This window comes from Hippocampus guttulatus, chromosome 4 (genome assembly GCF_054856545.1).
Source record: "Hippocampus guttulatus isolate MCC_2025c chromosome 4, RoL_Hgut_1.0, whole genome shotgun sequence".
In the NCBI taxonomy this organism is placed as follows: Eukaryota; Metazoa; Chordata; class Actinopteri; order Syngnathiformes; family Syngnathidae; genus Hippocampus; species Hippocampus guttulatus.
Window position 1 is genome coordinate 6,573,399 of NC_141264.1, and position 13,530 is coordinate 6,586,928.

The 13,530-nt window shown below is 42.7% G+C and overlaps 1 protein-coding gene across 4 annotated transcripts in view; it reads right to left on the minus strand.

Annotated features, from left to right (window-relative positions):
• Positions 1 to 1,001: 1,001 nt before the first annotated feature.
• Positions 1,002 to 13,530, minus strand: part of gnao1a (guanine nucleotide binding protein (G protein), alpha activating activity polypeptide O, a) — a 103,791-nt gene continuing 91,262 nt past the window's right edge. Inside the window, exons 7-8 of one of the 4 annotated variants that reach the window (XM_086110014.1) lie at positions 6,839 to 6,992; positions 1,002 to 4,999 (exon numbers count right to left, since the gene is read on the minus strand). In XM_086110014.1, coding sequence (XP_085966140.1) covers positions 4,812 to 4,999; positions 6,839 to 6,992 — 342 coding nt within the window. In that variant the 3' untranslated portion in view covers positions 1,002 to 4,811. Of the gene's footprint in view, positions 5,000 to 6,838; positions 6,993 to 7,082; positions 11,186 to 13,530 lie in introns of those variants that run through there. The other 3 variants (XM_086110017.1, XM_086110016.1, XM_086110015.1) reach the window with 3 other exon arrangements.

Sequence of the window (13,530 nt, forward strand, 5' to 3'; positions counted from 1 at the left end):
AATTAATGAGCAGCAGTGTTTCATTAACGTGACGTGGCATGATCCTCAATCTTCTTTCAGACACGGCGCCAATGTTAATTGCTATTGTGAAGAGTTTTGGTTCACAAACAGTGGCGCTTATGATCTACCACATATTATAGTATATATTAGTGCTATACACATAGAGAGTTGAGAGAGAGTTGAGAGTCAAATGTTCACACCTTCTCATTCAATAGCATGGGAAAAAGTTTCCAAATGTTCTCATAAAAGGAATTTGTTGGGTTACCTTAAACATACTTGACACTGTAAACTGTATGGTCCTAAACCTGATGTACAAGATGAACATCATGGGCTCTATTTTCATGACTGGCGTAAATCCTGCATGGCGGATCTGAGGGAGGTCCACGCCGTTGTGGGAGCGGTCACAGCCGACCTCAATCATGGCCAATCAAAACAGTGACTCAAATGATCTATTAATGCAGTCCAATGGTTGCCACTACAGTATCGACATGGAGAGCACATAGCCTCACTATTAAGTGGCCCGTTGGAGACCGCCCTCCCAGTCGTGCCAGCCAGCCAGTGGGATGATTTCAAAAAATGTAATGATGATGACAATAATAATAATGCATGCAATGAATTAATTTCAGTGATTCAGAGCGTTTGATGCCCACTTCAGATTTTTATGAATGAAAACCATCTGACATTCATCACACGTCCACAAAACTTGCAATTTGTCTGCCTGCAATCTAATCAAATTCCACCGCCAAAATCGCATTAGACCTGCTTTTCTACTCCAGTTGTACTCCGACAAGTAGAAATCTCTTGATTGCCGATTCAGTCTTCCGGTCTTCATGGTGGTGAAATCCCCTCTTGCCTTTGCCCCAGCAGTACAAAGAGCAGGGTGTCGGACTGTTGCTCACTTGCACGGGACATGACTTCTTTCACCGAATTTTCACTAATTTAATCAAGACAAGAACTCGGATGTGTAAATGTAAGTGGGTGATATCATTCTTGATGCTTGGTGTATTTGGACAAGTTTTATTTTGTAGGGGAAAAAAATGCAGAATTTTTCACTTTCTCATACTTGAATCGGACCTCAACGGCATCAAACACCTTTGGGAACCAGTTACAGCTGCAAATGGGCTTCCAAATCAATCCTTTCTTTCAATATTAGCTCCAGTGTATACATGCGGTCAGCTGTCCTGGTTCATTTGTGCACAATGTACAGTGAGATGACAACAGTCAAGCATTGAGGCAGTTTTATACAGAAAAGACAAAATCGGTGAGCATTTTTATAGTCATGAAAACAGTGGCTTTTAATGTAAACACTACATTCGATTGGTTTTTTTTTTCCATCACGGACATCCCACATGAAATAACAACCATTCACTAAAGAGGAGGGCGAGAGAGAGAGAGAGAGAGAGAGGAAGAGAGAGGGTGAGACAGAGAGGAAGAGCAAGAGAGAAAGCTGCACAGAAAAAAATGTATTCACTGATTTGAGAACAAAAAGTATAAAAAAAAAATCAAATGCAGGTATCAAGAACAGAATGCCAAAAAACAGGTCTATTATTTCATTATACACATTTGCAAGAAAGAGAGGGCTACATAGATGGATCGATGAAGGCTAACATATAGACATGGCTAGGTAAGAAATTTTGATATTTATGTATTTTGTGTGTATGTGTGTGTGTGATATGAAAACTGTGCTTTTCATTGTCGACCTGAAAGGCATGTGTCAAACTAATTGCTCAGAGAGGAAGAGGGAAAAAGAGGAGGTTTATACACAGCGACGTGTGAACATGCGGCATCACTAACAAGTGGAGCAGCAAGAAATCTGCCCCCGCCCCAAAATAATGTTTTTTTTCTTCCTGAAATAATAATAAAAATAAAAATAGAGATTGTTATCATATAATTTAATTGTTATGAGTCAGGCTAAAGTGAGGACACGCGTTCAAACAGGCAAAACAGTCACAAGAGAGAGGGAGATGGGGCACAGTTCAAAGCATTACAACACATTGTCTTTTGAGAACACTGTGGCTCCAAATATGCTTGCTGTTCTAGCTGGAACCAATTGCAAACCATATTTTATTTTACAAAAGGGAGCTAGAGAGAGAGAGGAAAAAAAAAAGTTCTGTAGCTACAAAGCACAGGAAATATTGTAGAATATTACAGGATCACCGTGACCGTTATGTAATACTCGTGTTAATTTCTGCGTGTGATTTTTTTTTTAATCTTGCTGTTTTTATTTGATTTTTTAAAAACCAGATTGATATTGATGTAACTGCAAGAATTCCCCACAAAAATCTATGATTTGTGTCTTTCCGACAGCATCCTACATAACCATTCACCTTTAGGGGTGTTCACACGGCAACTTTTACTCCGGTGTAGCACCGGGGCTGCCCCCCGTAGAGCGTTCACACGTACAAAGTTATACCGGTGTAGCCCCTGAAAACAGCTTCAACCGGAGCAAATTTAACCCTGCTCAGGAGGTGGTTTAAAAATTTACTCCGGAGTAAATGCTAGTTTGCGGGGCAGCACCGATATATGTGAACGCTACAGTGGTAGGCTCGCTACGCGTGAGAAGAGTTGGTTACATTTGGGTATTGCATAACTTGCATCCTGGGTATTTTGCACTTCTTTCCTTTCTCTCTCTCATCCTTTTACGGTGTCTGATAGACCACAGCGTTGATTTGTCTGGAGAAGTAAAAACCATGGTTTATCGGTATGTCACAAACAAGGCGGGGAAAAGGAAGTACACTTTACGCATGCGCATGTTTTATTTCCGTATTATTACCGGTACTATCGTATTGCACGGCCGCAGAAACTGCTGTGTGAACGCGAGTGAGGCTGCACCGGGATTAACACGCTTCTCTTTAGTAAGCGGCTTTATACGTGTGAACGCTCCACAAAATTGACATCGGTGTAAGATACATCGCAACAAAATACAACGGTGCAGTACTGATGCAAATGTGGGCCGTGTGAACACCCCTTTTGAAAACCTTAGTTGTCATTCCTGATTACACAGTAGTTGATTACACCCAATAACAAAACATCTTTCTCCTTCTTTGCAGGGCATTGACTCGCTCGCAACTGGACTGTTCCAGTCGTCTGGCAAGACATTTTGTCTCTGACCTGAACGGACTTCATCAGCTCATACATAAAGGCTCGACAGCTTTCGCCTGAGCGTTGGTGAGGGAACACAACTTCAGTATTTATCCGTCCCCCTGAAAGCCAAAAAGTGACCACAACAAACGCCTTCTAACCCGAGGCAACCCGAACAGTCCGGTTGGCTTGACAATGAAATGACCTGAAGGAGTGAAAACAATCACGGCTATCCCTCTCGTTAAACTGCTGCCCTTATCTTGCCATTGGATTTATTTTTCAATCTATTTTTCTCAAAGTGTTTTCATTTCTTTTCCATTTGAAAGGACTTTTTAAAAAATATGAATTTGTATGCGGAACTTTTCTTTTTTTTTTTCTTTTCTTCCAGTTTTGGCATAACTGTTCACTTTATACAAAGGCTGGAGTCATATCATGCTATACATGTCAAGGGCTTGAACAGGAGTAAGGAGGGAGAGAGGGCAGAAGAGGCGACTCTTCTGCCCGCCTCACCCCCTCCGCCCCCCCGGGTCTGCCTCCAATATTAGCCGTATGCCAAAGGTACCATGCATGGATTGAAGTGAAAGACGTAAAGGCATGACGGTGCGTACTGTAAAATGTAGAGGAAGAGAGACCGATAGATAAGAGTACGGTATGTCCTGGGCTAGGATGTGATCATCAATAAATAAATTAATAAATTAATCAAACATTTTCAAACCAGGACCGAGATTCCTTACACTGAGAATATATGGTAGAGGTTATAATAGTGAGAAAAGCTAGTTATAACGTGTACTCGCTTCTAAAGGCATTGCTATCTACAGTACAGTCCCTGCATGTGTCACCTGGCACTGCTTCCCATTGGCTGTCGGGTGAAAGCCAGCTTTAGGAAACACTTTCTGTCCCTGCCAGGACTGCTTGCGGAACAGGAGAGTCACGCCAATGTAAACAAAAGACAAATGTGAAATGAATTGGTGTTTGACACTTTCAGCAGGTCTTGAGTATTTTTCCAAGGTTTCGATTGGCTGACCCTCTTCATAATTTTGAAGCGATAGATATTTTCACATATTTATTCAAAAAATGTTCTGACGTAAACACTACTGTCGCCAGAAACAAAACAATAAACAACAAATGGGTTCAGGTGAGACAAAATGTGAACACAAATCTGTGTACCGGCTAATGTAATAAATACAGACAAAATCAACAAAAACACAATCCATATCCAAGGTCACAAAAAAAAAAAAAGGGAAAAGTTTCGTTAGCGACAAACGACACCACCGGAAAAGCAAATTAGATTAGAACACTTTCATTAACTTTGTTCGAGAAGGTTTCAAGGCTGCAGAGTTCTGTGTTTCCTTTCAAAAACACTTTTCTTTGTTTGTTTGGCAGCAGGCCAGAGAACATTGGGGGAGAACCCAGAGCAAGGGGAAAAAAAATTAACAACATTATATCTATCTATCTATACACACACACACACACACACACACATATATATGTATAGATAGATAGATAGATAATATATATCTTTATGACTAATATTTTCTTTTATTATCCTCACTAATATGTACCTAGTTGCATTTTTCCTCGTCTTCTTTTTTTTTCTGTTTTATTTTAAGTAAACAGCATCGTTACCATCATCGTTTCCACAGCAGTGTCAGAGGAAGCGGGTTGAGTAGGAGAGCGAAGTGGAAGAGGACAGGTTGGAGAAAGGAAGGAGCGGGTGCGACACGGGCTGCTTAGTACAAGCCACATCCTCTGAGGTTGTTGGCGATGATGATATCGGTCACAGCATCAAACACCACCTGGATGTTCCCTGTATCTGTGGCGCAGGTCATGTGACAGTAGATTTCTTTATTTGGGGAGCGATTCTTGCTCTCAAACTGTGCTTGGATATAAGCTGCAGCATCCTCGTAGGTGTTTGGTCCTGGAGAAAGACAAGAAAGGTGGGGGGAAGGGAAGACACGGTGTCATTTGTGCATTGATTGGCACGCCCCCACAACCTTGCGCTGACTCCTTTCCTTGGGCATCTGGAGCTTTGCAGAATGGTTAGTGGAATACTTACCTCTGCTTAGCAATAAAAGTTACGAAAGAATTGGACAGCTCGAGACAAATCAAGAGTGAAGATTGAAGCAACCTTTCCAAAGCGGAGGGGTCACAGGCAGCTTAGAGGATTCAGAACCGACGCGGAATTAGGAACAGTTCTGTTTGACAGGTAGATTTAACATGAGTAATACCTGTTGATTTTCGTGCTGGTGCAAGCCTCGTTTAGCCTGTTTGAGAATTTGGCAGACCCCCCTCTGCGCCACGGTCGGTGTTCTGATTTGTCAAATGAGTTTTCTTTGACAGACGTACAGCACAGCAGAAAATTTGGTGGCTGAACTAAGCTTTGCGCCTGCTGAAATCACATCAAAGTACTGGCGTACACGGACGGGGTAACGAGATTTAGGTGGCTCTGATATGGGGCACAGGAAGACACATTCTGCGCTCCGGGCACGTGTGGTGGAAGTTATTGGATTTCATTTCTAACTATGACAACAGTGTGCATTGAACCCACTGAATGATTGCAGAAATCAATTTCTTGAAGGCATTCTTATTACTATCAGCCGCGGCACAGCTATGGAGGGCAAGGATGCTGGTGGTCTAACACAGGGACAGCATGTGTGGAATGTCATCTCCAAGTGCTGCGATCTCCCTGGACAACTTTACATCATCCGCTCATGGAGAACTGCTTGCAGTTCCTTCTAAATCTACTTTGCGCACCTCGATCTGCCGCAGGACACAAGCAAACCAGTTTATTCTTCAAGGACGGTCTTATGCACCACATTTAAAAGGAATGAGAGGAGCCACTTTGATCGGCAGCAAATCAAGTCGGCTGTGTTCACTTACAGCACAGGTGTCAAACTCAAGGCCTGGGGGCCAGATGCGGCCCGCCACATCATTTGATGTGGTCCCGCGAAAGTAGCTCAAACATGTCAACTTACATGATCCTTTCTAAAATGTCTACCTAAATTTTTAATTCTCATATGGAATAAAATAAAGAGATATATTCTAAGCATTTCCTTGTTACTCAACCCCTCATGATAGTAACTTAAACAATAGTTGAATCAACAGTTATTCTTAACTTTATATGGTTTCAGTCATAACAGCCCTCCAAGTGAAACGGTAACTAAAATCTGGCCTGCGACAAAAATGAGTTTGCCACCTCTGACTTACAGAATGGGCACAAAACGCTGTTTTTTTTAGCATCTGCTTTTTAACTCATTCAGTACCAGCCAATTCTAGACCAAGTCTGAAAAGACGTTTAACAACGTCTTTGGGAGTGAATGAGTTAATATATTTTTTTTTGGGGGGGGGGGCGGTATTAGTGAAATGAGGTGACATTCAAACCTTGCTCGCAGTTTAAACTCCCACTTTAATGACAGCAGCAATTTTGGAGCCGAACCATCTCAAAATTTGCAAATGGGCTTTGTCAAAAAAAAACAAAAAACAAGACCAATGCTACAGTAAAACAGTCGCTTGTATGCATAAAGAATACCAGCATATGCACCACCAAAAAAATGTTAGTATTGTCAACTGGGCGAGCCTCCAGGGTGAGGCGACTGAATAAATTGACCTTGAGGATGAAAACAGTATCCAACCATCCATCCATCTACTGAACGACAATTTACTGTCGTGTAGTTTTTATGATACCTGATTCAACCTGTGCACTTTGTTGGTTGCTGGTCTCCTCCACCTTCATGCATTTGGCAGAGATGCGTCTCACCTGTGTACTCAGGGAAACAGATGCTGAGCGCTGACTTCTTGATCTTCTCTGCAAACAAATCTTTCTTGTTGAGAAAGAGGATGATGGAGGTATCGATGAAGAATTTGTTGTTGCAGATTGAGTCGAACAGCATCAGAGACTCATGCATGCGATTCTGTGGAAAGAGAGCGGGAAGGGGTGAGAATGTTGAGTTTTCCACACTAAAAAAGATCTGTAGGAAAATGCAAGACAAGTATTGCAAATCTTTTTGGAATGAAGCACAAATAAACAAATCAATATGACACGAGGGTCCATCGAAGACATTCTTTCTGCAATTGTCAGTTTTTTTCCATCCACAAATAGTCTTCACACATATTAAGTTACTCAAGGTATGCTTTATTTCAATACTTTCCCAATACAATGTCAACAAATGACATCACAAGGGATACATTATTAGTGGTGGTCCGCTTAATAATCATGACTGCAGTATGAGTAGCTTTGTGCTTTAATTGCACTTCTTGATAAAGTAAGGCACTCATGTACCCAATTTGCTACAAGCAGTTGCGAGAGAGTAGAAAGGTTTCATGAGAGCGACAAGAGCAAGGATGACTTATTGGCAAATACTTCGTCCCAAAGGGCTACTTGGAACAATTGTGAAGGACTAAAAAGCAAGCGCCGCCCACGCAAAATATGATATATCTGGTAGAGATGCTTGGGAAGCACTCCCATCTGATTTAAGTCGAGAGACCGTGAACTCATCACCAGTCAATCACAGGACTGACAACCATTCACATTCAAACCTATGGAAATTCTGAGTCTTTACTGAGCCCACCATTCATGCTTTTGGACTTCGTGAGGAAGCTGGATTATCCAGAGAGAACCCCTAACAAGCACAGGGAAAACATGTAAACTCAACACAGCAAAGCTTTAAACATGCCAAAATGAGCTCCTCACTGTTAGGCAACGGTCATATTTTTTAAATTGAAATCTGTTCAATTAAAAAGAAACAAAATACTTGTGAATGACGTTTTTGGTAATAACTTTAATAGAAATGGATCAGGATCAGCTCATCAGCAAACTCGGAAGAAACAACATAACGATCCTGATCATTTAATCAGGTGTGTTGCAGCAGGGAGAGATGGGATACAGGCAGGACGTCGGCCCTTGAGGACTTAGTTTGCACACCCCTGTGATAGATATTGTATATTTGGATAGTTCTTTGAATTAACTTTCATGGTTACATTGTTTGGAAGTAGTTTTATTTTATCAACAAGACCAGGGATGCACAACTTAAATGATGTAGGGGGGCCAACATTTTTTTCCCCAATCTAAAAGCAGGTCTCAATGATAGTGCAGTTGACGCAACGCAATTTTGGTGTATTTGATGGAGGTGAAGCCGGACAGATTCAGTTCTCTGCGGACAAAACACAGACGCACCGTCGTGGGTGCAAGGCGGTCTTTTTTTTTTGCGAACGCAAATGTCATGCACGGACACCAGCGAGTTCATCACCGTTTCCATAATGTCAAGCACGGCGTGCCCTCCGAATGTCCTGATTTGAATGCAAATGAGGCATGTCGCTACGATTGGCTGGCACTCAGCTGCGTTCCATCCCACAAAGGTGCACAATGGCGCAAATGCCACGTACGCCCAATTCCACCTGTGCAACATCTAACAAAATACCAAAAGAAACAGAACTCCACCCATGCGCACAGTTAGCTTTGCGCTACAAAATAAAGCCCTCAGAGTGAGTTTGAGCGCTGCATGCTACCTGCGGGCTGCCAGTTACCCAACCCTGAAAATACTGAAATTCCCATTCTCAGGTGTGTTCCATCTTGCATGGATTTGTGAAATAACAGTTATGACAGTTATTATATAAAAATATAAATTAAAACATTGCCTATACAGTTAATAAGGCAATGGACGGTTTAACATTGGAAAGGAGGAATTCAATGTCAATTACTGTGTTTCCAATGGGACAATCTGCTTGTAAATCTAAAAATATTCCAGAATGGGCTATGATCAGCATTTCAGGTCCTGTGAAGCCGAGGGCCTCCGCAACAAGTCGATAAAACCCAGTCATAACCTTTTGCGATTTTTACCTCACAGACTGTTCAAACATACAGTATGTCGATAAATAACAGAATAAACAAATGTAAAAATATAAACTGTACTGTAACATCACAGCAAAAGTGTCCAATAATTATTTTCAACATGTTGGCCCCCATCTAATTTTATGCATGTATTACATGCCAAGTGTCCGTACAGAAGAAACATGAACGGACGTATTGGTCGAGCTTCAGACAAACAAAGTAAAATGAGGCAAAGTTAAAGAAGTGGGTTGCCTCCCATGAAAAAATAAAAATGTAGGCATGAAGATTTTACTGACTCAGATCTAGTGATTTAGCCTTTGAGGAATTAAAACATAGAAAGGGAAAATAAGAGCTGCACCGCTACACAAAATGAACCACAGAACAAAAACTGAAGCCAACACCTGACTACACAATAACAACAGCTGCACATACAAAATGAGGAGGAGCTGCATGCACAAAAACAAATTGCAATTCCTGCTCACATTTCAAAGGCAGTGCACATGCCTGACACCATTGATTACAAAAGCGACAGGGTAATCCGACATTTGCATTGCATGAAATTAAGTATTCCAGATCTTGATTTCTTGATTTTTTTTTCTAATATCACAAACATTGTTTTGACATTTTGAAACCACGTAGCTGTGTTCATGGCTTGATGTGCTGACAGCCAGTGGGCGTGGAAAGGGGTGGACCAGTGAGTGCCTTCTGGATCATTAATCCACTCATACTGGCTCCACCCATGGGCTCGTGGTGTCTTTGACACAACACTTTCTAGTGCTTTGCAATCACGGGCACATACACACCCACGCAAAAGCACACACGTCCTTCCCTATACCATCGACGCACACTCAGGACTCAGACCACAAACACATGCGCAAAGCAGGTTGATCAACAGCCTGAGGCAGCTCGGTGTCTAATTAGGACATGCCATAAATGGAAATGGGAGACGTCATCTACCTGGTTCTTAAAATAACAATTTGGATCGAAGCAGACATGCCTTTTTTCGGGAACATCCAAGGCTAGTTTATTTTCTGTATGATCATTTTAAGTAAAATGAATAGAGAATTAGATTAGATTAGATATCTAAATTATAAACTATACTATTGATGCTTCCTACATGTTAACCCTTTCAGGGACCATGGTTACTACAATGGAAGCTTATCATTTTATCAGGTTACAGTGTACATGAAAGGTTCACGTCAAGTAACCCGGTCTCTTTAATTGACTCTCTAATCTCATGCAATTTTTTCAGTAGAAGCAACATGAGCAAGCTGCTCCAACCTACGGGTGAAAACTGCAGTCCCAGTTGACAATGGAACCACAGAAACACAATGCCTTTTTTTTCACAGCACAAGTTTGACTTATGAGGGCACAGTTACGGACAATAAAGAAACAATCACGTGCAGCAGCACCCAATAATGGTAGAAGAAGCCCCCGGTGACCCTATCAAGTCAATTGTTACACTGAAGCACCCTCTGAGAAGTGTCAGACTGAGTCAGCACACTACATCTCAAGCTTGAGTCTTGAGTGGTTTTATGTAGGCCCTAGCAAAAAGACAATAGTTCCCCTAAGTATAATGTGCAACAATAAAGATGCCTTTCATCGAGTGCAAAAACCCCTCCCAAAAAACAAATTACCATAAAATAGCAATTTAAACAAAGAATAAATTGATGTGAAATAGATGTTGAATTGTGTATATCCGGGGTCGGGACCTTTTTTGACTAAGAGAGCCATGAAAGCAAAATATTTGGAAATGTATTTCGATGAGAGCCATATATATATATATATATATATATATATATATATATATATATATACACACACACACACACACACACACACACGCACACACACACACACACACACACACACACACACACACACACACACACACACACACACACATCTTGGGGTCGACATATTACCGTAATGACCATACACAAGATGCACCGGATTTTAAGGCCCGCGGTGAGGTTTTAAGAAAATGAAGACTTTTTGGTGCACCCTATAGTGCGAAAAATACGGTACATGTATTTGGATTGAACCCAAAACCCGCTTAATATGAGGTGGTCTCGAAGTCGTGACATCATCAGGCTAGGCCAGAGCGCCGGAGGCTGTCGGTGATGATGACATTACTCGCAGCATCAAAGACAAACTGCATGTTTTTCGTGTCGGTTGCGCAGGTCACATGGGTGTAAACCTCCTTGTTTGATGACTTGTTCTTGCTCTTGAACTGAGAAGTGATAAAGGAGATTCCTTCCACATACGTGTTTGGCCCTATGGAGACAGAGACGACAGAGATATGGCATCATTATTATGGTTATGAAAGCGTTGGAGTCGTGAAAGCTATTTTAAGATTGACTTTGTTTCTATTCAGTCTTTTTTTGAAACCAAACTGTCTCAGCATGATGTACTGATAAACACATTCTGCACGTTAAATTCTACTAATATGCTTTGAGGATCCCTGCAGCAAATGCAAAAGGAGGGGTTTTATTCTAAAATTAGACCACCATTGATGCGTTATTTTTGGCACCACAGTCTTGGACGTCCGCAAATGAACGAGAGCTCAAAGGCAGCAACCATAATTCACAGCACGTATTGATTCATTTCACAAATCTAGTGCATGCCCTGTGGTCCACACCCATAATCGACCGTGACAGTCAATAAGGCAAGGACTGGATTCGCAGCTTTTCACTTGTTAAAATGCTTTTCGATCGAGCCAGATGGTGGTGAGTGGAGTCATCTGTGGGCCAAGTGTCACTAACATATCATTGGCAGCACCGCGGCGGGCCTGTCTGTTTCAATTGCAACACCATCAGAACATGCGCGGGGTCCTTCCATGCCAGAAAATGAAGAAAGGAAGCGGGAATGATTGGAATGTGAATGTTCTCTTTCTCACAGTTTATGCTGTTCGAATGCCTCTCGACACTGTGTTCCCACAATCTTGCTCTCTGCACTTGGTTCTGCTGTTTTCCCAATGACACACACGTTCTCTATCTTTCACACTTTCTGTTTGTTTGTTTTCCCGATTGTCTTTGCTCCCGTTGCATCTCTTCAATATGAGCCTGCCAGCTGCTCTCTATTCATCACCGGCATCTATGAGCATGCTGCAGCCAGTATTGGGCACTCATTACATTCATGAATCGCATGCATGCAGTGACACTAATGATCAGTTTTTGGTTTAAGTGTAACATGGATACAATTGTCAGGCAAAATATTGGTCACCTATTTCTTGGGTTAGTCGATCTTTTGGAGCAGCAAAAAACTACTACTTGCAGTGTTTTTCATGAAAGCAGGATGCAGCAGTAACAACTATCTTTTGAGCATCTTGACATGCTGTATTACCTGAATATATACTGTACATACTGTATATATTAAAAAAAAATCCTCGTCTCACCCCTCGGGTGGTGTCCGTCCCTCATTCAGCTCGGGTCCTCTACCAGAGGCCAGGAAGCTTGAGGGTTCTGCGCAGTACCCTTGCTGTCCCCAGCACTGCACATTTCTGAACTGAGATGTCCGATGTTCCCGGGATCTGTTGCAACCACTCATCTAGTTTGGGGGTCACTGCCCCGAGTGCTCCGACCACCACAGGCACGACTGTCACCTTTACCTTCCAGGCTCTCTCCAGCTCCTCTCTGAGCCCTTGGTATTTCTCGAGTTTCTCGTGTTCCTTCTTTCTGATGATCACTCGGGACCGCTACATCCACTACAACGGCTTTCCTCTGCCCTTTATCTATGATCACGATATCTGGTTGGTTCGCCATTACCATCTTGTCAGTCTGGATCTGGAAGTCCCACAGGATCTTCGCTCTGTCATTCTCCACCACATTCGGAGGTGTTTCCCATTTTGACCTTGGGGTTTCCAGTCCATACTCCGCACAGATGTTTCGGTAGATTATGCCAGCCACCTGGTTATGGCGTTCCATGTAGGCTTTCCCTGCCAGCATCTTACACCCTGCAGTTATGTGTTGGATCGTCTCAGGTGCCTCTTTGCACAACCTACACCTTGGGTCTTGTCTGGTGTGGTATATCTGGGCCTCAATGGCTCTGGTGCTCAGGGCCTGCTCCTGAGCAGCCAGGATGAGTGGCTCTGTGCTGTCCTTCAGGCCAGCCCTCTCTAGCCACTGATTGGACTTCTTGAGATCAGCCACTTCAGTTATGGTCCGGTGGTACTTCCCGTGTAGGGGCTTATCCTCCCATGATGGTCCCTCTTCCAGCGCCTCATCCTCTGTTCCCCATTGTCTGAGACATTCTCTGAGTACGTCATCCGTTGGAGCCTTCTCCTTGATGTATTCATGGAGCTTGGATGTTTCCTCCTGGACAGTGGCTCTCACACTCACTAGTCCCCGGCCTCCTTCCTTTCGGCTTGCGTACAGTCTCAGGGTGCTGGATTTGGGATGGAACCCTCCGTGCATGGTTAGGAGATTTCGGGTCTTAACGTCCGTGGTCTGAATCTCTTCCTTTGGCCACCTTATTATTCCTGCAGGGTATCTGATCACTGGCAGGGCATAGCTGTTTATTGCCCGGGTCTTATTCTTGCCATTGAGCTGGCTTCTTAGGACTTGCCTCACTCGCTGGAGGTATTTGGCCGTAGCCGCTTTCCTTGTTGCCAGTTCGAGGTT